We start from the raw sequence: 25,090 nt of genomic DNA, 5'->3' as shown, positions 1-25,090 counted from the left end.
TCTCAAGCCTTTTTTCTCCCCCAGTTCATCTGCTAGGACACACAGAAACCACATCTGCCTCACCATTTATAAAACTTCCCCCAGTTGCTGTTTTACAATGGGAGCTGGGCAGTGTCCAGCTGGGCCCAGGCCCCCACACTGTGCTCAGCTTGGAGCTGGGGCCTGCCCTTCAGTGCCAGGAAGCTGTCAGTGCTGGCAGGAGCAGGTGTGGAGGTTCCTGCTCTCTTGAAGCAATGCAGGAACAGTTCAGGTGGACCCTGACATCAACCCCAGGGCCGTGGCTGGTGGTAAGAGTTGATTCAGGCCCTTGGAAAGTGGCTGCACACCGGACAGCACAGCTGCAGTTCCACAGGCAAAGGGAAAGGAAGCTCTAGAACCACCAGTGAGGAGAGGGGTCACAGCTGTGCTGCTGGGGCCAGACAGTTTTTCCCTCAGTGGCCAGCTCTGCCTGCCCCCTTGTGCTGCCCAAAGCATGACAAGGGCAGAGGGAGGCCTAGCTAGGGCAAGACAAACCGAGCTCACACATTCCTTGCTTGAAAGGGCTAAAAATTCATGCAGGCAGTGGAGCAAGAGGTCAGCATGTGGAGGGGTGAGGGCAGGGTGGTGGAAGGACGAGTTCTCTTCAGCCCTGGTTGGAGACAATGGGGCGGCTGATGGTGCTGTTGGTTGTCATGGCTGAGAGCTCCCATCTGTAACACACCAAGAGGATACACACTCAGAGAAAGCACAAACACAGTGCCCAGGGCTAGAGCAGCTTTGTTTCATACCAGCCTCAGCTACAGTCTCCAGCCCAGCCCACAAATGTGTCCAGAGCCTTGGGCAGCCATCAAGCAGGGCTGGAGCACCCCAGGGTGAGGTCCCAGCAAGGCACACAATACCTGATGTCGTGGGGAAGGCAGGACTGGTCCAGGCTGTACTGAATCACTGCTAGCTTACACAGTGTCTTCAGACTGGGGCCTGGGAAAAGAGAGCAGTTTAGCTACAGCAGCCTTTGACTGGACACCATGGAGGCCCCAGCATCATGCAGTCAGTGCCACAGGAAACAGGGCAGAGCCTTGTCTGAGGGACAAGACAGAGTGACACCAGGGACAGGCTGGGGTGCTCCCACAAGAGGCCTTGCATGCAGGAGTGCACAAAGCATGGCTGCAGCTCTGGCTGCCCTGCCTTGAGCCAAGCACACTGGTCAGACACAGCTGTCTGGCTCCAGGACATGGCACCTGCAGCCACAGAGAGCACAGTGAGGTGCTTCACAGCAGGGCCTGCTCACAGGGCACCTTGTGGTAAGAGGTACAAGCTGGGCAGGAAGTGCTCACGTACTGAAGTCGAGGATGTAGAGATCCGAGTGATCCATCAGGTCAAATTCATCACCCATTCCCTCCTCTGGAGATGGGCTGCAGAAACCAAGCACAGTGTGTCAGTCAGTGCCAAAATTCTTATGCACCAGCTCACCAAGGGCTGAGGAAGCCCAGGAATGTCCCTGGCGTCCCTGTCCCAGGCAGGGGCCCTGTGATCCCTCCTGGCCCTCTGAAGTCCCAAGGAGCACTCAAAGTCATCACTTTCTCAGCTCCTTGCAGAGTAGGCAGAGCTGCACAGGAGCCAGGGAGCAGAAACCCACACAATTTCCTCTGCAGGGCATGGGAGATCTGCCTCCTTTTCATGGATGACCATGATGATTCCACCATGAGCCTCCCCCTCACCTCACCTGTCCATCACTCCTGTTCTCATGTATTTAAGATCTACTGCATTTATTGCAGCTTGGCCCCTCAGATGCTGTGAGAGGAGTGTAGAGAAAGCAGCTAGAAAACATCTAAACATCTGCATGGCAGGGCAAGCACAGACATTTCTCAGTATGACTGAGAAATCACTTTGGACTCCAGCCACAGCTGGAGTGGTTGTGCCAAAATGGGGATGGCATTTCAGAAGATTGTAGCTGAGCACTGAGCAATGCAGCAGTCAGTTTAAACCAATTCCAATTTGCTGATACTCCCATTTGATGTTGGTCCGGGAATGCTGATGAGGAACTACAGCACCAGGCATTTCTAGGGAACAGCCAGCCTCACCTATGGTTTCCTGCCACAGTGGTCTTGATGGAACAACCAAAGCACCTGAGAGACTGGACACTACATCTCCTTGCACAGACAAATCAGCCTGTGCTGAAACAGGGGAAAATACTGCCTTGGCTGATGGTTGTTTGGAGAATTTAAAAGAAAGAAAGGAAAAATGTTTTAAGTCCTGCTTTGGTCTGTGACAAAACAACTTAGTGTGCCCTCACCACTTAGCTGGGACTGACCTCATGCAGTGACTCCTTGCCCCAGTGTCTCTTGCTTCCCCACCAAGCTTCACACTCACGGGACATGAGGCAGTACCTGCTCCCCCAGGTCCCCACAACCTCAGGCCAAGCTGAGAGCACAGCTCAGTGCTGGCACAGACCTGTGGCTGATGGGACCCATCTGCCCGGATACAGGCAGGAGCCCCTTTAACTCCACCTCGTGTGCTCACCACACCACAATCTAATCTCACATCCACGTCACAGGAAACCCCAGGCCATCCCTTATCTATCAAAGGAAAGCCAGCAGGCACCACGTCTGTGCCTTTAATCACCAAAAGGAAAGTAGCAAGGTGAGCCTGGAGTTCAAGACCAGGCAACCCCCTGCAACTCCCAGGCAGCACAGCAGCATGCAGGGCACACCTTTGCCAGCCAGAGCCCAGCAAAACTGCTCATTGCAGCTGCAAAACGACTCACCCTTCAGTGACTCAGTGACAGCCCCTACTCCCTCACCAGAGCCAGGATTCCTAAGCCCTGTCAGGGAAAACACAGTCTCAAGCCAAATCTGGACCAGCATCTCTTCAGCTAAACTGTTTTATAGCATTCCTTCTCCCCCCACTTCTTCCTTGTGGATGGTCTCTGCACACTGAATTGCTGGTGGGTTTGGGAAGAAACCAGACCAGGGCCACAACTGTGACACACCTAATGGGAACACCAAGCTTCTTGGTCCCTTAAATGGGACACAAGTGAAGGATTGTTCCTGGCCACAGTGGGGCAAAACCACCAAGCTCTGGCCAGGACTACCAAAGAAACAAAGCTTTTGGATGCCCGAGGAGCAAGCAGCCTGCAGAAGCGCCTCTTCAGCAGGAAGTGTGAATCCTGGAAAGGCAGACACAAAGGGGCTTTGCTGCCCATCCCCCAGAGCTGTTCCCTAGAAAGCTGAGCCTGCCGGCTCATCCTCTGAGGATCCCTGCAGGACAGCCCCACCCCTCCCCCTGGCCAGCCCAGGGAACACAGGTCAGCAGGCAGACCCATGGGAGTTCTCCATTACAACGACTTCCTGGAAAATTTCTTATCTCTCCAGGCAGCTCCAGAATACACCTGATAACTGTTACAGGAAGCCAGCACGGCCCACCCCCACCTCCCACTTCCCCAAGACCCTCCCTCCAGCTCAAGCAGGCTGCATTCCTGGCTGCCAGCACATCTTCCCAGCCCACACTAGTGCTGATGAATGTGCCTGTACTGGGGTTGAGCCTGACCTAAGAAACAAGCTGAATTCTGAAGTGGTTCATGGAGAAGACAAGGCACTGCTGCATTGCCTGGCAAGGGTGAACCAAACTCCAAAAAGCTGGTGTCAATTTTGTTGTGGTTTGCTAGCATTTCCCAGGAGTGCCAGGGTTTAACATCAAAGTTCAGCTGCTGCTGCAACACAAATCTACACAGCACAGCATCTGGGACCCCTAAAACTCCCCTAAAGCCCTGCCAAGCCCTACCTTCTGCTGTACTGAGCAGCAACCAGTATCTTTTGAGGAGACTGGATAAACTCAGCACCTCTGCATACCTCACCTGCACTAAGCACTCCCTCAAAGTCACATGGACATCCTACAGCTAAGCACACTCCCCCTTCACCCCATCACACACTGGTATGGTCAGGTCACCCTTGGTTCTGTGCCCCAAGTTTGCTTCAGAAGCATCCCCAAAAAGCTACTGTCAAGAACCCAGAGAGAGCCCCAAAGCTTTCCCAACCATGTGCAGAGCTGAAAATATTTAAGATGTCTCTGCAAGGTAGATACTGGCAAGCAGGACTGTGCTCCAGAGCTGCAATTTGTCACTCCAGACAGCATAGAGTGTGTCCTGGTGATAGGCCACTTCCTTTCTTTTAGCAGCTGTTAAGGCTCTTGGCCACATCCAGCTGCCCTGCACCCTGACAGTATCACTTCCAGTGTTTGACAGCTAAATCCATAACACCAGGTCCCTGTTGTGAATGGGAATGTTGCTAAGGAACACTGGCAGAAGGCAACATTGTCTTGTCATGTGTGTAGGCTCCTCAAACAGCTCCCAGCTGAGCTGACATCCCACTGCAGCCTGGCAGCAGAACCCACACTTGCCAATGGAAGAAAGAAGCTCTGGTGGGAGAAGCAGGGCAGCATGTAGGTGAAGATAAGTCAGTTTGAGGTCTGCTCTGGCACAACAGACTGAGATACATGTCCTTCTGACCGCAGGATCTCTTCTCTTATCCCCACAACCTCTTGACCAGAAAGCTTGAGCACTGCACAGCCCCTCCTGAGCAGCCTGTTACACCCTTCTGTCTCTACATGTACAAGATGGTTGTCACCAGATGCTTTACAAGCTTACATGACACTTCAATCTCTTCCACGGCCTTTCTGCAGGGGACCCTGATGTCCATGATTACCTACACTTGTCAGATAGGCTGACACTTGCCACGTGCCTTTGAAGTCCATCTGATGGGTCTGAGTGTGAAGGGACACTGTGCTGAAGGGACTGGCAAAGCCTCTGGAGGAGCCACCTCACACAGCTCACCTGGTACCTCCAAAGAGGATGATTCTGTCCCCCACTCTGCAGCAGCACTGCCGGCGCCGGGGACACGGCCCCTTCCCCTTGGGCTCAATCTTCCTCCAGGAAAGAGAAACTAACAGGAGGAAAAGAGAGAAAACTTGTCACAAGAGCCTGGCCAAGACCAGCTATAAGCAGGTCATGAATGTTAACAGATCACAGGGAAAGCAGAGGCCCAGTACCCCACAGACACCAGCTAGCCAATATCCAGCCTCCCCCCTGACCTCCTCATTAATGGCCAATCATGCACTTCCATGAAGTGCCACTTAGATGCCAGTCACAGTCCTGGAGCTCTGCCTGCTGAGACAGGACTTGCAGGTCATATCATAGAATGGTTTAGGTTGGAAGGCACCTTAAAGACCATCTTGTCCCAACCACCTGCCATGGGCAGGGACACCTTGCACTACACCAGGTTGCTCAGGGCCCCGTCAAGGCCTTTCACTTGCAAAGCCTGAGCACCAGGACCCACAGACTGCCATGGCAGCGGGTCCAACATCACAGGGAGCTGTACTGGGCAGAGCTGCAGGGACAGAAAGGCAGCCTCCCTTCCCCAGAGCCTGCTGCGGTCGGGATTTGGAGGAGGAAGATCCAGGAACCAGCTCCATCTGCTGGCAGGCTGCGATCGCAGAGCACCCGGGCAGAGGTGCCTCAGCCGCTGGGACAGCTCGGCTGCGGGAGGAGGGCGTGGAGAACTGGGCCAGGTGGAGACAGCAGCCTTTGTTCTTGCTGCTCTCTGCACCAAGGATGCTTGGGGGCGACAAAGCACAGGACTGAAACCTGCAGGAGCTCTGCCAGCTCACAGTCAGCTTGGGGAGCAGCTGGTTGGCTGCTCTCAGGTAACTTTACTAGAAAGCAATTAGCAAACAAAATTAGTCTAGACAGTCAAACGTGCCTGAGGACCCCCAAACCGGTTCACAGCTGAGTGGTATTCAGGGTACCAGCTGAAGAACCCCCCTTCTGCAGCACAGTTTGAGCTGCTACCAAGAGATGGTGATCCTGCAGCTCAGGTTGAATGGTTTCTCCAGCTATAGTCTCTCTCTTCCCTAAAACCTATTTCTTTCCCATATCTTCTCTTCTGTCAATACTTTTGCACATTTGAGAACAAGACAAAGTTTTTCCAATGAAATATGTCTTTTAGCAACACCTCATTTTCTATTTTATAACTGAGATCTGGAAACATCCCGAGGAGGAACAGACACAGGAGTGATTTGCTGTCAGAAGAGCCAAGAGCCATTCCCCCCCAAGCAGCACTCCTTGGACAGTATGTTCTTCTGAGCACTCACATGCCTGAGGGCCTGGAGCACTATCACTGCAGCAAGTTAAAAGCATAAATACCTGGATTGAATTTCCAGAGGTCATGGAAGTGTCTGTTCAGGCGTGCATTGTAGCCACCAAATACATAGAGCTCCCCGTTGTAGCTGACTGTAGGGAGTAAGCACAGACATCAGAGGGCACCCAGCATGTCCCTGACCCAACACCAAACACAAACCAATGTGGTGCTGGCTGCCCACCTCTCCTTACATCACCTTCATGTGCAGTGGGGAGTGCAAGGCTTTTTGGAGGGCAGCAGCTTTCCACAGAAACTGGGCTTTGTGCAACCCTTTCTAACCCACAGCCCCACCCAGCAGAGCAAACACCCCTCCTAAGGCAGGCAGAAACTCCCCTCCACCATGCTCCACCCTCAGCAGACCCCCACTCACAGGCTGAATGGCTCCTCCTGCCCTCAGGGAGCACGGGGGTGTGAGGGGAGTCCAGCCAGCAGTTGGTTTCTGTATCAAACACTTTGATTCTGTTACAGTAGATCTCATTGTTAGAGTGAAAGGGCCCAAAGCGATCAGCTCTGCCCCCAAACACGTACATCTTTGTTCCAATGATGGTAGCTGAATGAAAGTCTCTCCAGCGAGCTGGAGTACCCTGAGGGACAGAATAGAAAATAAAAACAAAAGAAAGAGTGCAGATCAGCCAGGGAAATAACACATCTTGATGGGGAAGTTAGGTGGCTGCCTTCTCCTGGAGAACTTCCCATCCTGTAGAGCCCAGCCACATCAGCCAGAAGCTGTGAGACAAGTGTGGGCAGCTACCCCAGAGGATGGCAGATGCAAAACTTCCTCCACAAACCAGAGGGAAAAACAGACACTGACCTTGGCAGAGATTAAGGTCCACGTCATGTTTGTGGTGTCCAATTTATGGATATCATTTGAAAAGCAGTCAGCCTGGAAGACACATGAACAGCTTGGTCACAAAGGGACTGAGAAGTCTGGTCACATCCAGCCCCAGAAGGATGCTGCCCTGCAGAGCTGGAGCATCCCTTTGGATTCAGTACTTCCTAAGGAACAAGGTGCTTGCTCAGGCAGCACTTATCACTTAACAAGAGGAAAGCAAAGCCCTTTTCTTCCCAAAGGTGTCCTGTCTCTTCCTGCAGCTTTCCCATTTATTTGGTGCTCAGTTCCTCCCCCAAAGGCTGTCCTGCACACAGTACATTCATGGCAGGAGCCTGCCTCCTCTCCATGTAGCAGCAGGTAAAAGAGGCATTAGCAGGACAGTCAGAGTGGCTCTGCTAAGGCTGCCTAACGAGATGCAGAAGCCAGGATTACATCCAGGAGCAAATACACTCCAGGTTCTGAGGCCCCACAAAACCCAGCTGGCTGCCTGGAGGAGACTGCATTCACACAAACAATGTGGACTCCTGCTCCTCCAGGCAAGGTAGAGAGCAGCAAGACAGCCAGAGGTTTATTTGGTCTTGGTTTAAAAAAAAAAAAAAAAAAAAGACATCTGAACCCCTCCTGCTGCTGTAATCAATATAATGGATTTGGCCTATCACCCTCAGAAAAGAAGGAATAACCCAGAAATTTCTGTAACAGAGCTCAAACTTTCTTCCAAACAAACAGACATGACTTTGCACATCTGTCCTGAAATCTGGTGATAATTTTTATTTACCCACTTTTTAAGATTACATCATGAGGATTTGCTAAAAAGAGCATTAGGTACACTGACAGCTATTGCAGGATGAACTTTGGCTCAGGGTATTCCTAATGGGAAGGTAACCAAATGTTTGCTGAAAGGGATCACCAAGATGTCAGAGGAGGTGGAGACTGCAGGGAACATACACCAGACTAGGACAAAACCTCACAGCAACACTGCAGAAAGTGATTTTTCTGGCTCACTTCTGAGCCAAATTAAAATAAATGTAGATCAATATATACTTATTAAAAATGTTGTGTATTTATGTATCTACATTTGGCTGAGAAATGAGCCAGAAAAAAAATTAAATTTTTACCTCTTTGTGGTAAATATGTTTTGTGAAATTCAAAAAAAATTTAACACTTTTTTGGACTTGCTTTTCCAACCATCTTCTCCTAAAATAATTAGCATAACCTGGGCACTAATGCCATAACTTTGCTAAGTTACAAAATGACAGTGACTTGGAATACAAACACACCCCCGTGTCCTGCCTCTATCAGTGTCCTGGGTATCAACACCCTCTTTCCCAAGGGCTCACCAATTAACAGTTACAGAGATCACTCACCAGCTGTTCATAGCCTCCAAAGATAAACATGCTCTTTGCCAGGACACAGGCTGAGTGCCCATCTCTTGCCCCTGGGACCATTCCAGAGACCTTTGGTGTGAACCACTTGTGTGTGTCTGAAACAAAACAAGAGGCAATGCTGAGAAAACACAGTAGGACTTGGGGTGGGATAGTTCTATTACTGCTGTTCTTAAATTTCTAAGGCAAAAATAATTCTTGTTTTCTCACAAAGCACATGCCCTGCCAGAGAGGCTGCAAGCTTCTTTGGGCAAGGCTACCTGCCTGAGCCCCCACAGAGGGACACAGTGACAGAATCCTCAGCCTCTTGGCATGGCCACTGAGTGCCAGACCTGACAAAGAGCTCACATTTGAAGTGTGAGTAGTACAGTAGGGCTTGAACAATGTTACTTTTACAGAATCTCTTGCAGAGTGTACTCGTGAGTCACTTATCAACTCTGCATTCACACTTTCTATAACAATGAAGCAATAATGCTAAGTGGCACAACTGACCTCAAGGCGTGGAGATGCTCAGTAACTGAGCATGACTGAGGGAAAACAGCTCTCAAACCCAGATACAAATCACTTAATCACAAGTTCTCCATGTTAGCTGTTGTGCATATCTCAACCTCTGCAGTGCAGCTCTCCCTGTCTTATCTGCTCCACCTGTTACATTCTCTCACTTTCCTCTTGCTCACTTTCCACCCTTCACAATGCCCCCTGTGAGCTGCACCAAACACATTCAGCCCCTCAGCCTGCACACTCAGGGGCTGGCTTGATTTAGAAGATGACTTAAATCCAGGCAGAGCTGCTCTCCATGCCAGGGCAGCACAGAGCCAGGCCAGGACTGGGTGCCAATTGCTAACAGGCACCTGCCCCAAGAGCTCCCAGAGGCACAGATAAGCCCTGAGGCTGCAGGAGACATTCCCCCCCTCCCTAACAGCCCTTGGCTGCCAAGAACAGTGCTTATTTCAGAGAGTTGTGGAGCCAAAGCACAAGGATGACTTCCCTGAACTTGGCCTGTGGACACAAGTGTCCACCTATGCTCCAGCTGGCACCACACAAAGGGTCTTGCAAGGTCAGCAGAATCCCTGGGGAGCCTCTAGTGTGACATCCCAGGGCTATCGAGTTCCTTCTCTCCCTGGGGCTGCTTCCAAACTCAGTCACATTGTATCAGCAAAAGCTCACCCAATTGCAACATGGAAAAAAACTCAATTTGGGATCTGCTCAACACTGCAGGGACAAAACTGCACTCAGACAGGACTTTATTTAGCCTGATGTGACTCCTACAGTGGAACTTACACTGCAGACATGGCACTGTGACTGCCAGCCACACTTTCCAGGAATGGCAGGCCTGTGTGTACAGACAGCTGCAGAGGGTTTGGAGCAGGACTTTCTGTTAATTTTCCCTTAATGCTAAAGCACTGGAGCTGCCAGGGAGACTGGGCAGGTCCACTATAAAGCCTCTGTGTAGGCAGAGCTTTACTGGTGGCTTCTCAGCTGCATGTGTCAGGGGAAGGAAGGGGGAAACCCTGTGCCATAAGCTGTAAGATTCTTCCTGATAAAGAAGAGATCCATGGACCAAGCACCAGAGCAAACAGTTTCCTTGCAAGCTCTGTAAGATAGTTACTAGCCAGTATTTAGATGGACTTGCATCCAGAATCCAGATACACTCCTTTTCTTTCCTGACACTTGTGTCCATGCAGTTCCTGATGGTGCCTTTTCTCCAGAGGTGCTCCAGCAGCGCTATGGAGAAGCCAACTAAAAGGCTCAAGGAGTTTATTTTTCAGGTTTATCTAACTTGACTCATGTCTCCCCTGATTTTGCCATCCTGTCCTGGAGTACTCCTGTGTTTTGTTCCTCACTCTCCTTCACACCTTCAGAAAGAAGAACCACACTGAAGAGGAACCACAATCATCAAGAGCCACAATTAAGGAATACTATATCACATAGAGAGACGCTTCAATTCTAGCTACTATCAGAGAGAGCACACAAAGCTGATAGAAAAATTAAAACCATTTTCATTGTTAGAAAAGATCAGCAATCTCTGCCCAAAGGCTTGTAAGCACAATGTCCACCATACTCCACTTCCAAAACTGCTGAAACAGAGAGTGACACCATTTCCTCCAGACTGTCACTGAGGGACAAGAAAACAAGTTGGGGAGCAGAGAGGAGGTGTGATCAAGACCAGCTGTGCCAAGGAGCAGTGAGAAGCTGGAACTTACTGACATCAAAGGCATAGAGCACGTTGCAGGCTCCCTCGGTGTCGTTGCGGCCGCCCCAGATGTAGACGGTGTCGTCGATGAGCACGGCCGAGTGCCCATACCTCATGTAGGGCACCTCCCTCACGTGGTCTCGGCTGTTTGTCCACACTGGAGGCAGCTTGATCCAGCGTAGAGACACTGGAAACACAAGTTTGAGCCCATTGCTGACAGGTCATAACCCATCCTGTGTGTTGCTTTTTACCCCGTGACAAGGGGCAGAAGCAGGTGAGTAAACAAGACAAAGCTGTGTCTGACCTCGAGTAGCAGCTAGTTAAGAAATATAGAAGACAAAACCAGGCTCTGTTCTACAACAATTCATTGAGAAGGTTTCCACTCTGGCTCATCCTAGACTGTGAGTGAAAGCTACAGCACACACACAAACAAATAGGGAAAGAAAAATGAAGAAGTACAGAGGGGACCATGAATACAGACACTACTTCAAGCCAGTGAGATTGCTGAAGAGACTCAAAGCTGGGAGAATGGGCAGCACAGGAATAACTCACTGCAGTAAAATGCAAGGGAACACCTGAAGGCATCACTTGGACTTGCAGAAGCACAGTTTAAGTAAAGTAACCCAGTAGTTTGGTAGGAACTGGGTTTGCTTTTGTTTTGGTTTTCAAGCTACAGATGAGGTGGCTGTCTGCCCCCTTTACCCCATCTGTATTCAAGTTCTCCCTGCTAGCCTTGCATTACTAATAGGAGTTCCTTGGGATTACAGGTTCCTCTTCCTGTGTGTCATGTCCAGCAGCAGCCAGAACAGTCAACAGGTATTACAAGGTTTAATGACAGTGCAAGAGCCACAGCAAGTGTTACATAACAGCACCAGTCACCCTCCTTCCACCACATACAGCCTCCAGGTTTGTTTTCTACACAGAGCTGATACAAAATATAGCAGAAAACAGTCTGCAGCTCCTCTGAAATACTAACATAGGGAAAGGGAAAAGTCAGGCATCTCAAAAGGTGGGCATCTACCCCACAGGCAGAAAGGGCACTAAGGAAGCACATGCAATGCTAAAGTCAAGCTAGACTGGATGCTTCCTACCTAAAACATAGTTTTCATCTTTGGAAAACTCATTCAAAATCTGGTATCTTGGCTTTAGCACTGCCACCTGACAGTGCTAGCTGAGCAAGGGCTTGGGAAGCCACTGTCACTTCCCATGTGGTGGCTGCAGCATTCTGACACTTTAATACTTGGGAGTGGTAAGAGGCAAAGACAACACAAGAGCATTCCTTTGGGCACAGTCATTATGCTTCCCCAGAAGATTGCTGCTGTCCTTGGCACGTTCTACAACATTCAGCTGTGTTGAGTATAAAAGCCCAGTCCCTCTGGACAGAGGTGAATGTCACTGTTCACAGGATCCTGAGCTACACCCCCTCTACCCTGACAGCAGGTCACCTTGGCAGCCCTCTGTAACCAATGCTTTTATCCCTGCTGCACATCAGTCTTAAAGGAGTGAATTCACTGCATTTTACAGACAAGCTCGGTTTGTCTACATGTGGGTGGGTGCTCACAGAGCATTCAGCACGCTGTCCAGTCTCCAAAACTGGTCATTGGTTCTCTGTTCTTGGCCCTGTTTAGCAGGAGCCACCCAAGCATCTGTGCAGTTTTTTAATCACCTGCCTAATTACAGGGAAATGCTTAAGGGACCAGCTCAGTAACCTCTTTAGTTCAAGGAGCACTCAATCAAGAAATACAGCCTGTGCCAGCACAACCATGGCTCCAACTCGGCCTCATGACAGGTACTGGTTACCCTACACAAATGGCTCCAGTTGCAGATGCTTTTCTAAGCTATGCTGTGAATCTGCACGATAGCTGTTACCAAAAAGGGAAGGCCTCCCTCCTAGCCACATGCCCCTACTGACTCCAGTTGTCAGCTGCCCCCACAGGGAAACAGCTCAGATGTCTACACCTGGAATCTTTAGTGAGTGCACTGTCTCACACCGTGCTCCTTCCACCCTATGGGCAGCTGAACATGGACATGCTGCCATGAGGGGGGACCTGAGCTAGCTCTGTATCACCTCTTTGCACCTGGCTGACTTTGAGTTTGCAGAGAACAAGGTCAAACCAAACCATTAGCTATGTGACTATTTCAGTGAGTCCTTATCCTAGCAGTGACATGAACTAGAGCCCCTCAAGCTGAAAATGCAAGGCTGCACTAAGAAAGAGGCTCCTACCTACTCTGATAACATTTTCTGGAAATGTAAGAGTCAGACAGCATGTTACAAGGTATAACATGCCAGGCACCAGCAGGTGAGAAAAGCACTAAGTGAGCCCAGCAAGCCAAGCCCTTTGTGCCCACGAGGACATGTTGTAATCATATTGTTGCTATTATATTTCTAGAGTCCGTACCTTCTGGCTGGTTTTCTCACATGCAGCTCTTCTCAGCAGTGTTGTTCCTTGTGGCTCCATCAGGGCTCCTCCAAAGCTCTCAACGCACCCCTTTTTTATCCTAGTTGCCTTCACAAGCCACAGCTGCTGCCCAACTAAGGACTTCACAGCTGTAGCTCATTTAGAACAACTAGGACTGGGGCAAGGCCACTTATACAGCACATAGATTTTACAGGGACTCCTATCCAAGGACAGGTTTACCTGCGTTGAACACGTGCACGTCGATCTGCCGCAGGGTCTCATAGTCCTCTCCCGAGCAGTAGCCGCCGAAGGAATAGACCTTGTGGCCCACAGCCACGGCCGCGTGGTTCACCCTGCGTGGGCCCCCTTCCAAGTGCACTGCCCAGCGGAGCATTCCTCTGCCAGCCAGGCGCTCTTCAGGGCCCCCAGTGCCACAGCCGCATGCTTCCGAGGCCGCTGCGAGGGCTGCAACACACACACAAGGCCAAAATAACAACATCCACCCTTCCCTGAATGCCTGCTGCAAAGGTTACCTCGGTGTGCCCTCATTCACCTGCCTCCCAGCTGGGAATGTTCCTCTTGGGCTCAGAGGAGCAAGCAGAGGTGCCCTTGCACACAAAACCCCTCAGGGTGGCTGCACAGGCAGCCCCAGCCAAACACCTTCGGCCTGGGCACGCACACGTCACGGTCATGTCAGAGCCATTTGTGTGCATGGATGAAAACACACAGCGAGAGCCAGCGGTGAAGGTGAAAAGAACAAACCCAGAGGGAAGAGCGTGCTCTTTGGATCAGGTCTGAGAAACAGCAGAGGAAAAGATTAAAAACAAAACACCCAACAAAATAACTCCAAAGAACCACCCCTACATAAAGCAACCAACTTCCCTTTGTGAAAAATGCATGTATTTTATGATTGACTTTTCACAAATATTAAAATGAATATTACATGTGTTGTGTTAGAAAGTTATGCTGTATTAATTCTCTTAAGTAGTGTGGTAAATATAGTTTTAGGTTATAAAAAATGTTAAAATAGAAACGATGCTATGTAGGATACTTTCTTTAAGAAAAGGACTTGCAGCAAGATAGCAGCCACAGGACACCCAAATCTTTCAGAGAAAAAGAATTTATTGCCCTCTTATCAGAAGAAATGAACTTCTTCCCGCCTCAAAGGCGCTGTCAGGATTCAGAGGAAGAAGCTGACACTGACCAGACAGAATCCTGTGTTTGAATGGAATTTATGCATCATGGATGAGGTGTATGAATATGCAACAGGCTGTTGCTTTTAAGGGTTAATCCTCTGTGAACGTGGGTCCTTTTTCAGGCTTTAGCTGCCCAGAAAAAGGTACCCAGATGTCCATAACTCTTTGTCTCTATTGTCTCATATTGTCCTAATTCAAACTGTCCAAATTGTTATTACTCTAATTGTATTACTATTTTTATAACCATTTTATTACTATTAAACTTCTAAAATTTTAAAAACAAGTGATTGGCGTTTTTCACACTGTTATAGGGGTGGGTGACAACATTAGCATTTGGACTCATTGATTTGAGCACTAGGGTTCAAGCTAATTAACACAAGAGAGCAGAAACCCCCTAATCTAGGTAGAAAGCACTTTGGTAATGCTCAGAAAAGCTTTTTTCCTCCCATAGCAAACCCAAGCATAACTAAGAAAATTCTGTAGCATCACATCTTGTTAAGCAACTGATATCCTTCATTCCTCAAACAGATGGCTTAGGTCATATCTTAAGAAGTGACCACAGCTGATTCTTGCAGAGATTCTCCTTTGGATCTAAGAACAAAGAGGAGAGTCCTGCCCAGGTGCTTCTGAAACAGCAGCTCAGTTTGATTTTTAACAGTTTTCTCCTAACTGAAAACAGCCATTAGAAGAGATGTCAGTGTTTCAGACAGCACAAATAAAATTGTCTTATTTCATTTCTTGTTTCTAGGTTATTGAAAGGTTCAGTCAGCATGCTCCCATCTCACAATCAGTTTCAGCCTTTGCAGAATCCAAAGAAATTTGGGGATGCCTTTGAACAAGGACTAAATTCCTACACAAAATTCCTACGCTCTGCCCCATTTCATTTTGGAAAGTAGTGAATTTTGGCAAGGAGGACTTCCCTCGTGTTTGAGGTTTCTGAATTGGCTGGAGGGCAGCAAGAGGGGCAGTGCTGTGCTGCTCTGCTCCATCTGGCCACCCCCAGCCCCTCAGTCAAGTGGAATCACTGCTCACCACGAGGCCCATCAGCAGCCTGGCCACCCCAGGGCCCAGCACACCCTCACACTCACATTTTATCCCTCCTGCAGAAGAATAAGAGATGCCACCAACAGGGAGCTCCTGGCATGAAGCAGAGCTTAGGCTTCCAGCTTCATCCACTGACTCCACAGGCAGCTCAAAACCATTCAGTAACCACTCACCCCATTCCAGAACTCCCAAATGTCATTAAAATTTGAGTAGCTTATTTTAAAAGTTATTTATTTTTTCAGTTGTTTTCATGCTCTGTACATGAATGTGACAGAACACATGCAAAGCCCAAACAGAGACCATCCTGCAGCCTTATTGCAACAGGAGTCTCTCCTGCAAACCTGCCTGTTCCTGCAGCAACCACCCTAACCTAAACTGCAGTCAGGAACCCAGAAAGCTGCAGCAAGCTTTGCTCCAGCAGGGGTGCTCCAGAAGGGCCCAGAACAGCCCCCGTCTTCCACAGGCCATGCTTCAATTTCAGATCTAACAGCTTTTTTTCCTTAAGCATCTTTTTTTTTTTTTTTTTTTTTTTTTTTTTTTTTTTTTTTTTAAGCCAGGCAGCACTCTTGCATAAGTCTTCTGCAAAGCTACAGAACAGATGAGTTTCCATGGAACCCACCAAAGGCACCTTCCAAGCTATTTTGAAGGCTTCATATATCTAAATCTGTTTCCTGCCTCAGTCACAAGTTATTCCTGAAAAATTTAACCAATGTTTCCCTCATAATCTCTTCTTGTTTAAGTGATTCTGTAAAATTCTCCTCAAGGAGCTCAACTGGTCTTTATCACCACCATCAATATTTTCAATACCCTTCAGACTGAGCCCAATCCAGGAGGACCAAGAGGATGAATCTTATTTCCAAGTTCTCTGCACTGTACCAAGGCCCCTGCCTTTTTTATCAGTAAAGCTGGGAACACTTCCTCACCCTTGGGGCTTCCCTTGAGCCAGGTGCAAGGATGCTGGTCCTGTCACTGCCACAGGAGCTGGCTACCCTGCCCCAGCAGTTCTGCCATTCCCATCAGAAGGCAGTCACCCCAAGAGGTTAAATCTGGTCCACTGAGAAGCTCCAGGCACTACGAGAAAGATGCTGAGGTTGAAGCAACAATGTTGGAATGCTGTTTCCTACAATTGCTGGGAAAGGTTTTCCCCAGGTGACTGGCAGGTGTGGAGTGGTGGAGAGGGCAATGGGATGGAAGTTGGCTGTGCTCTGCCTTGGCTCTGTGCAGGGATACCCCTTTAGAGCAAACACAGAGCTCTGCCAGCACAGCCTCCTGCTGCCCCTCCTCAGAGCCAAGAAAAGCAAACACTCATCTGAACACTTCACCAAGACAGAATGACCAGAGGTGTGAAGTAATCTTTACAGGTCATGGGGAAACACAGGTTTTAACAAGCTGGCAGGGATTTTCCAAACCCAAGAGCTCTTCTGTACCCTGTAACAAAAGCACCCGTGCAAACTCTCATCTTCCTCTTCTGCCACTGGCCACAACCCTACCCTGGAACTACCACATCTTCCTGCCATCACCAGGATTTGTTTGCCCTTTTCAGCCCCACACAGGCCTGGCTTCCCCTCCTCCCTGCACAGCCCTATCTCCTGAGGATGCCTCCCCTGTTTCACCCCATGCTGTCTATGCCCAGCTCCAGATTCTCCTTGCCTGCCTTATTTACAATAATTTCTTTAGACCAATCTTCCGTCTCAAAGCATTTTCCTCCTCTGAGCTCCCTCTGTGCACTATCTGCAAATAAGAGGTAGACACATATTTTGAGAAAAACCTATATTTTCTGTCCTACAACTATGGACACTCTTGAATTCCATTCAAGTTTGATTTCCAATGCTAATTTTTATGAGATAAATGAGGACATAAATAAACTACTTTTCAGTCCCATTCTTATGAGGATTTCTTAGTAGGAGAAGTGCAGCACTTGACATTAAGCTACAGCTTAGATTTCTTTACAGATCACAGAGGACACAGCCAAGGAGAGAGGGGAAAAAGCAAAATTGATAAGAAACAATTTACTAACAATTTCCCCCAATTGTACAATATTAGATTATGCAAAGTACATTCTGTGGTTTCTCATTTAGGACACCAACAAGAGTGATGTAGGCTGTAAAACACAAAAATATTGATAAGACAGAGGCAAATTGTATTAGAGAACTGGGAGGGCACTGCAGGATGAGGCACACAGAATCACAGCTTCTGTTCAAGCCATCCTTGCTTCCACTGACTCACACTAAATCCTCACTTTCATCTCCAAAAATGAACAGATCTCTGACTTCCAACCATGTAATCTTCACAACCTCCCATTTCCCTGGTCTGCCATGATCTAGCCAGAAATACAGTAAAGCACAGAGGATGCAGAAAAATGTTGAAACCCCTGGTATGTCCTGTCATTATGGAATAAGAGCACATCCAAAAATCAGGACATGCTTCACATGATGTTGGTGATGCTGGAAATTAAGTGACAACAGCAGTGTGCTGTTCCTCTGCCACAAAGCACCTGGAGCATTTCACTGCTAAGCCAGGGAACAATCAGATTTAATTCAGCTCTACATTCTTCCAACACAGCACCTACAGAAAGCACTCCCATATCTCTGCTTGTGCTGCTGCCTCAAGATGCACTTAATGCCTGCAAGAACCTTCATCCCAACTGCCCCAGCTTACACCTAACAAGAGCCTAACAACACAGCACATGGACACCTGAGATCAACACAAATATCACTCAATAACCTCTCACTAGCACATCCTCCAAAACTGTTGTGCTGACTTGAGCACTGTGGCACAGCTAGAAAAAAATCCCCAAAACAACAACAAAAAAAACCAAAGCAGGTTTTAGTCAGATTTTTCACTCGTTTGTTCTACTGGCTTTAGGCTTAGTATTTCCAAACCCTACAATTAGGTATGAAAATAATTAATTCAAGATAGAAAGCTACTGAGCATCTCCAAGTACAGCAGCCAGGTGATGATCTTAAAGCAAACCCATATATCCTTGGATCCACTTTGCTCAAAGGGAGCTCCCTGGGCTCTCTCACTCCTCTATGCACACAGAAGGAAACCTAGAGCCATTCCTAAAACCTGCTCAGATCAGCCTTGCTGCATCCAATGCCCAAAGCAAGGGGGACAAACCCAGCAACCTGGATTGTCAAGGACTCATTCTGCCACCCCAGAATCACAGCAGCACCCCAAGAAGAGCAGCCTACCCTGCAAAGCTGCCCCAGAGAGCAAATCCTACCGTGTGGCTGCCTCAGTCCTGTCTCCCAAAAGACACCAGCCACAAGGTTTAGTAACCCTTAAAATAGCCCAGCCAGTTCACAGCAGTCCATATAGACTGTTCTATTTCAAGCACATCCAACATACTGTTAGAGATAACATGAGAACAACCTGCTTTCTTCACTTGTGCTTGACATTTATCTAATGCTTGGAGCATTTGTGCTAAGGCAGTGTGAAACTGCAAGCTTGCACATTCAACAGCTCAGACACTCACAATGCAATTCCAGCCCCAGTAAATTAGATGGTGCTAGAACAGCCCTGGAGCTCGTGCACTGAGCCTGCTCTGGAAGCTCATGTTAGCCATGGGAACCACAGGCCACACTGCTCAGGCACAAATTTATCCCAGTGCTATCCCCACAGCCAGCCTCACCATCTCCTTGTTTTTCACCAAATACTTTGCTCACTTACTTTTGCTTAGTATTTGGATTCTGCACCTACTCAGCTGGCTTCTATTCTTCACCTTGCTTCCCAAACCCCAGCTTCTCTACGGAGTGTGCCTAAGCTTTGGAGTCACTGCTTGAGTTCCCCATCAGGAATTTGGCCCAGCCTGTCAAGCTGTTTGTGCCAGGCCAAGGGCAGCCCTTGGCTTGGGAAGCAGGCTCAGGAAAGCCGAGGTGACAGCTTTACACAGGGCTACATCAGTTTGTTCCTCAGCCTCTCTGCTGCACTGACACTGATCCCCGGGCAAGGTGGTGCTCACAGGTGCCAGCCTTCCCTTCCCTCTGCCTGGCACATGGGAGTGGCATGCAGCCCCACACCAGCCACGACTGGGTGAGAGAATAAAGGGTCTGAAACCACATGAGCCCACGGGATGGAGAGGGAAGGCACAGCAGAGGTCATGCCAGGGCAGAAGGGCAGCATCCCTAACACAGACCTGTCTGGGAGGATAGAGATGTGTGTGGTCACAGAATGCTTTAAGGATGAGAACACCACCAAGATCACAGATCCCAGCCATTAACCCAACGCTGCCAGGCCCACCACTAACACATGTCCTGAAAGTGCCACATTTTTAATACTTCCAGGGATGGTGATTCGACCATTTTCCTGGGCAGCCTGTTCCAACGCCATACTACCCTTCTCGTGAAGGAGTTTTTCCTAATATCCAATCTAAGCCTTCCCTGGTGCAGTTTGAAGCTATTTCCCTTGACCTGCCTGTTAGTTGTTACCTGGGAGAAGAGGCCGGCCCCCAGCTGGTGACAATCTCCTTTCGGGCAGCTGTAGAGAGTGACAGGGTCTCCCCTGAGCTGCCTTTCCTCCGGGCTGAGCACCCTCAGCTCTCTCAGCCGCTCCTCACAGGACTCCCTCTCTGCACCCTTCAGCAGCTCCTCTGCCCAGCTCCGGACACGCTCCAGCACCGTTGCCCGCCGCTCCCCGCCCGAGCCCCTCCGTGCGCCCCGCGCCCCCACCCGCCGCCCGCGGGCCCGGCCGAGAGCACCCGGGCAGGGCGGCGGCCCCGCGCCCCCGGCCCTCACGGAGGGGCTCGGCGGGGCCCGCCGGCCTCAGCCTCCCCCAGCCCCGGCATGGCCCCGCCGGCTCCCCCCGCCCCTGCGGCCCCGGCCCCAGCCCCGTACCTGTGCCCGTACAAGGAGCGCCGACAGCCCCGCTCCGACAGGAGCTCCCGCCGCTCCCTGGGACTTGTAGTGCGGCGTGGCCCCGCCCGGGTCCGCGGGCGCCCCCCCGCCGGAGCGGCGCGGCCCTGACAGGCCCTTCCGCGGTGCCGGGCCCCGGCCCCCCTCAGGGGCGGCTCCCTGGGTTCCCCGCCCCGCCCGGGCCCGGCCCCGGCGCGCTGCTCCGGCCCCGGCCCAGACCGAGATGGCGACACTCGATGGCGACGCGCGACGGCACCGGCGGCGCGTGCCGGCGGCACCGCCCACCGCGCCCAGGGCCCGCTCCGGGACTACAACACCCAGAGTGCCCCGCGGCGGCCGCGGCGGTTCCGGGCGGCGACGGCGGCACCTCCTCGGCGCCGCGCCCGGTGTATGGCGGTGGTGCGGAGCATGGGCCCCGAGCGCGTCTGTCCCCGGGAGCCCGGGCCGCCGGAGGGCCCTGACGGCGCGGCCGGGTGGAGCGGCGATGAGGAGGAGGAGGAGGAGGAAGAGGAGGAGAGCGGCGGGTATTTGTATCAACCGCTGAGCCAGGAACCGGAGCAGGGCCTCGGCGACGCGGGCCCCGGCCTGCAGGAGCGGCTGCAGGTACCGCCCAGCGCCTCCCGCCGGGCCGGGGGTGGCGGCACCCGAGGTCCCGACCCCCGCTGCCCGCCTTTCTCCGCAGATGCTGAGGCTGCACCTGCCCGACCCGCCGGTGGACAGCGAGGAGGAGAATGAGGAGGAGGCAGCGGGAGGCGCCGCGGCTCAGAGCAGCCACAGCTCCATCCCCATGGATGCAGGTAACCGCGTCTCCGGCAGGACCCGCCCGGGGCTCTGCCGCGGTCTCACGGCCTCTCTGTTCCCAGAGCATGTGGAGCTGGTGAAGAGAACGATGGCCAGCGTGAAGCTGCCCACCCTGGGCATCCCCGCCTGGGCCAACCAGATCTCGGAGGAGCAGTGGAAGGACGTGGTGCAGCGCACGCTGCAGGCCCGGCAGAGCCTCGGCGGCCCCCGGCCTCAGTGGAACTGAGGGCAGCGCTGCGGCACAGGGGCTGCAAACCCCAGCCCTCCCTCTACCCTGGAAGCACCCACTGCCTCCGAGCCAGGTGCTGACAGGACTTGCCAGTATCAACCTCCCAGTTTGTCCCACTGACATTGTCTGGTTTTCCTTCCCACTCCTTTTTCTGGGTTCTGGCTGGTGCATAAGTCAGTGTGATAACGTTGTGTTGGCTTCCTCTACCTCTGAGGAAGCAGATTGGTTTCCATGCCTGGATGCATATGGGGCGATGGGGCTTGGCTGGCTTTGCCCAGATTCCCTCAGGACAAACACTGGACTTGGCCCCATGCTGACAGTACCAGAGAAGTCATTCTCCAGGCTAGGGCCCCTCCTCTCAGGATAGGGTCTGTGTGTTGGGAATATCACAGGTGGAGCAAGATGTGTCATTCCAAGAGATTGGTTTTATTTAGTTCTGTACATACAGGGACATCTGTACAAAATCCAACACTTTCATACTATGTAATGCTCTACTGAAAATAAAGTACACCATATGTACATATGAACTGTAAGCAGCTTAATACTTGTGTCCAGGGTGTGAATGCAGTAGTTTTGCTTTTTCCCTTGGGAGGAGCAAGCCAGGTGGAGTGGAAGAGGCAGCTCCAGTTCTGTCCATTTGGCTGATGTGGGGAAAGGCATAGGCAGAAATGAGCAGCACTAATGCTAGAAACCAAGTATTGAGCGAGGGGCAGCTGTAGCGTGGCAGATGCAGGTCTGCCTATGAGCAGTACATGTGGTGAGAGGGTGAGCACGCTCCCCCCTGTCTCACATGGTCCCCTTCTGACGTGTCCAGGACACTGGAATGAATAGGCAGCAAACAAAGGATGGTGTGAAGGTACTAAGCCTAAGTTCCCTGACCCAAAACAAGACACAAAAAGCTATGGGAACATCAAAGCTGTACAGCACATAATCATGATGTGTTACAATCCTGCCCCTGCACATGGCACAACCCCAGCAGCATTCCTCTGGCCAGGGTCAGGGGCTGCCAGCAGAGACAGATCATCTGCAGGACAGTGCCAGCCCCTGCACACCACAAGGTTCTGTTCCCTCTGCAGGCAGAGCAGCCCACAGCGGGGAAAGGCAGCCACTGCCCAGCAGCAAGCAGGCTCAAGTGAGGGCATACCATGCTGTAGCAATCTCAAAATGAGGTCTTGGCTTACAGCACAAAGCTAAGCAGGCAGTTGGAGAGCCTGTGCTGAGACAGGAAGGAGCCTCCTGCCCAGCCCGAGCCTGGCAGCCCTCATTTCCAGAGCTGTGCTGCTCTGGCACCACCGGGTGCACGTCCACATGCTGTGCCAGGCGTGAGGTAATCGATTGGCAGCTGATCATGAGCTCAGACTAATGTTCAAAATAAGCAATAACCTCCCTGAGGTGTTTCTGAAGTCTCCTGACACTAGAACTGGCCCGTTGCGTGAGGCGGAGGGGAGGTGGGGCCCGGCGTGACTGGGGGATCTCGCACATGCACCCGCCAGCTCCTCCCAAGAGATGGCGGCATTCCTGATAAGGGCTGAGCCGGGAGGAGGGAGCTACACGGGGCAGGGATGCAGGTACACGGGTCAGAACAGCCTCGCTGGGGTGGAGGGAAGATGTGCTGCACACCAGCACAAAGATTAGAGGGGGTGATGCTCTGACCTGGAAATGGTTTCCTGGTGAGGACAAGCAGATACACCAGAACCTTCTACAACATCCCGTGCTGCTGCAAAGCAGTGCCAGGCTAGCACCAACCCCACAGCTCCCTGCACCACTGCAAACCCACTTTGAAGCTCATGTGTCAAGAAAGCAGGCACAGCAGGTAAGAAGCAAGGACTCCCTCTCTATGACAAACCATGTGGCACCTCGGCCTGGCACTGAGTCTGCACCACAAACAACACGGGTGAAAGCTGGATCACAGGAGCACCCAAGCGCTGCACAAGCCCCTGGGCTATCAGCAAGTGTTTCTAAATGCTAAGTTAGCACGGGCCCTGATGCACCAGGTGATAACTAACAAGGGCCTCGGGCACAGCAGGTGCACACGTGACAGGACAGGTGAACTTTGCTCAGAGCACCCACGGAAGCAGCGATTCAGCACTAGTGCTTAGCCATTGATAATAATGAGGAGACAAGTGAACACTCAAACTCGGCCACGCCCCAGGAGGTGCAGCCATTGCTTCCACTAGCTTGCAGAAATGACTAGCAGCACAAGCTTCCTAGAAACCCTGGCCCTGAAGAGCTAAGGATGGGATACAGAGACAAAGGGAGAGCTGCAGGAGTATTTTAATTGAGCAGGTAGAGGAAGAAAGTAGAAGTCAGTGGCTGACACCTGCTACAAAGCGGGAAGTTAATTCTGGGCCCACAATTAACCCGAGCCATCGGGAAGGAAATGAGTCAGCACGGACCAACACAAACAGCAGAAGGAATTCACTTTCTCACAAGAGAGCTTCTAAGGATGCTCTAAAGGGAGGACTGCAATAGTATGTAGTGCTTGCACCCAGCTTAACTGGGGGTGGCAAAGCACTGAACCCCCACTCCACTGACAGGGGAATCAAACAAGGGGCTGGTAGCAAAAGAAAGGTGGAAGTAAACATTTCCTCTGCTGTACATTAAGACCCTTCAGCTGTGGAGCTGCACCCCAAGGCAGGCTGGAGAGACAGCAGAGCCTTCCAAACTCTGCTTCTGCCCCAAGCTTCGCCTGGCCTCTGACCATGGCAGGGCTCACCTGCACAGGCTGCACAGGGGCAGGTGTGGAGGAGATGGGCACTTGGAGTTTAAAGCAGCACACTGAGCCACGCACGGCAGGCTCTGCCCAACACAGAGCCCTGAGCGAGGCTCTGGCTGCCTGGCAGAGTAAAATCAGGTGGCAGCTCACAGTGAAGTGAGTCCTGCCTGGGCTGATAAAAGCAGAGGTCAGGCAGGCTCCCCTAATGCCTGCAGAGCCAAGGTGGGAAAGCAGGAGGACGAAGAAAAAGCAGGAGGACAGGACAGTGGTGAGATACAAGTTCTAACATAAAACCAGATCTACCCTGGAGGTATGCAGATGGAGTGGAGGACAGGCACAGCTCACCATGTTCATTCCTTACTTATACATGAGAACCGAGTGCATTTCCATGACCCCTGGAGGAAAGGGATGGGGCAGAGCTTCCTGGGCCAGCCCCTGAGCCCGTCAGAGAGCCTCCTGGCTTGAGGTGAGAAACTCTTCTGCTCTCTTGTGGGCCTCCAAGGCTTTTATAGTGTAGACGTCCTGCGGAAGCTCAGACTTCCGGCGCAGCAAAACTTTGTCCTTCTTAATGTCTTTCAGCATCTACAAACAAATCAAAGGAGTCAGGAATCAGCAGCAAACCCCTTCATGCATTCAGCCTCTGACTCCAGCTGCTCTAAGTTATGCTGGGTGGCACTGCAGCATGCTTCAGAACAGGCTGAGAGCCAAACACAGACCAAAAGGACACAAGCAAGTCCCACTGGCACTTTTTCCAGAGTGAGAAGGATAGAAAAACTCCACTCTTCAGACTACAGATTGATCTCTTAATGATGAGGGGTGAGAGTAGTGGCATTTACCTTCAGAATATTTGGAAAGAGCCAGTTGTGGCTATGCTGAGTTGCTGGCTGGACTGGGAGCAAGTGTGAAAGGACTCGAGTCCCCTACGCACCTGCACAGCCTCCGTCTCCACCGTTTTCTTCAGGAGCTGAATGTCCTCTGCAGTCGGGGTCTCTGTCTCCATACAGCACACAGAAGGCAAGGGTAGAGGTGCATAATACATGGGGTACTGCAGGCAACACAGACAGCTGGAGAGTCAGCACTCCATCCAACACCACACCTCCTCCCCCAGCATGATAACACAGCATGGCACAGTCTTCCAGCTCCTTCTCTGGCCCCCAGGAAGGCAGCAGTGGGGACACAGGCAGGGAAGGGTATCCTCCCCTCCCCTGTGCCCTCTGACTCCCAGCACACTGCTGTTCACAGTGTGGCCCATAAACACACACACGCTCTCTATA

At 51.2% G+C, this 25,090-nt stretch overlaps 3 protein-coding genes across 7 annotated transcripts in view; 1 reads left to right on the top strand and 2 right to left on the bottom strand.

Annotated features, from left to right (window-relative positions):
- Nucleotides 1–48: 48 nt before the first annotated feature.
- Nucleotides 49–20,268, bottom strand: KLHDC3 (kelch domain containing 3). Of its 5 annotated transcripts, none has more exons than XM_059468774.1 (11): nt 20,053–20,268; nt 13,218–13,442; nt 10,589–10,765; nt 8,367–8,482; nt 6,982–7,053; nt 6,541–6,754; nt 6,176–6,262; nt 4,808–4,916; nt 1,318–1,391; nt 879–957; nt 49–689 (listed from the first exon to the last, which is right to left on the bottom strand). In XM_059468774.1, the coding sequence occupies exons 2-11, from the start codon at nt 13,369–13,371 to the stop codon at nt 623–625; spliced, it is 1,149 nt and encodes a 382-aa protein (XP_059324757.1). In that variant the 5' UTR covers nt 13,372–13,442; nt 20,053–20,268; the 3' UTR covers nt 49–622. The 5 variants fall into 5 exon arrangements, with proteins under 5 accessions (XP_059324757.1, XP_059324758.1, XP_059324760.1 ...); XM_059468775.1 differs by lacking the exon at nt 20,053–20,268 and adding an exon at nt 19,648–19,859; XM_059468777.1 differs by lacking the exon at nt 20,053–20,268 and adding an exon at nt 18,444–18,459.
- Nucleotides 20,269–20,306: 38 nt separating this feature from the next.
- MEA1 (male-enhanced antigen 1) lies at nt 20,307–21,633 on the top strand. Its single transcript, XM_059468772.1, is given in 4 exon segments — nt 20,307–20,363; nt 20,365–20,673; nt 20,753–20,867; nt 20,934–21,633. Coding segments are annotated over 4 exon segments (645 nt in total). The 3' UTR covers nt 21,098–21,633.
- The window catches only part of PPP2R5D (protein phosphatase 2 regulatory subunit B'delta), a 27,681-nt gene continuing 24,096 nt past the window's right edge, over nt 21,506–25,090 (bottom strand). The window contains exons 15-16 of the mRNA XM_059468771.1: nt 24,745–24,861; nt 21,506–24,398 (exon numbers count right to left, since the gene is read on the bottom strand). Coding sequence (XP_059324754.1) covers nt 24,261–24,398; nt 24,745–24,861 — 255 coding nt within the window. The 3' untranslated portion in view covers nt 21,506–24,260. The remainder of the gene's footprint in view (nt 24,399–24,744; nt 24,862–25,090) is intronic.

The sequence above is a fragment of the Ammospiza nelsoni genome, chromosome 3 (genome assembly GCF_027579445.1).
Source record: "Ammospiza nelsoni isolate bAmmNel1 chromosome 3, bAmmNel1.pri, whole genome shotgun sequence".
Taxonomy (NCBI): Eukaryota; Metazoa; Chordata; class Aves; order Passeriformes; family Passerellidae; genus Ammospiza; species Ammospiza nelsoni.
Note: the sequence above shows the minus strand (reverse complement) of the source record. Positions and strands in the feature narration are given on the sequence as shown.

What these genes read in the sequence shown, in the direction of transcription:
- KLHDC3 (XM_059468773.1), bottom strand. Translation starts at nt 13,690, where the DNA reads ATGCACACAAATGGCTCTGACATGACCGTGACGTGTGCGTGCCCAGGC. An exon ending in CGTGCACGTGTTCAACGCAG is followed by an intron (nt 10,766 to 13,217) that starts GTAAACCTGTCC and finishes TTGTGTTTCCAG; the next exon opens with TGTCTCTACGCTGGATCAAG. An exon ending in GCTCTATGCCTTTGATGTCA is followed by an intron (nt 8,483 to 10,588) that starts GTAAGTTCCAGC and finishes GTTTTGTTTCAG; the next exon opens with ACACACACAAGTGGTTCACA.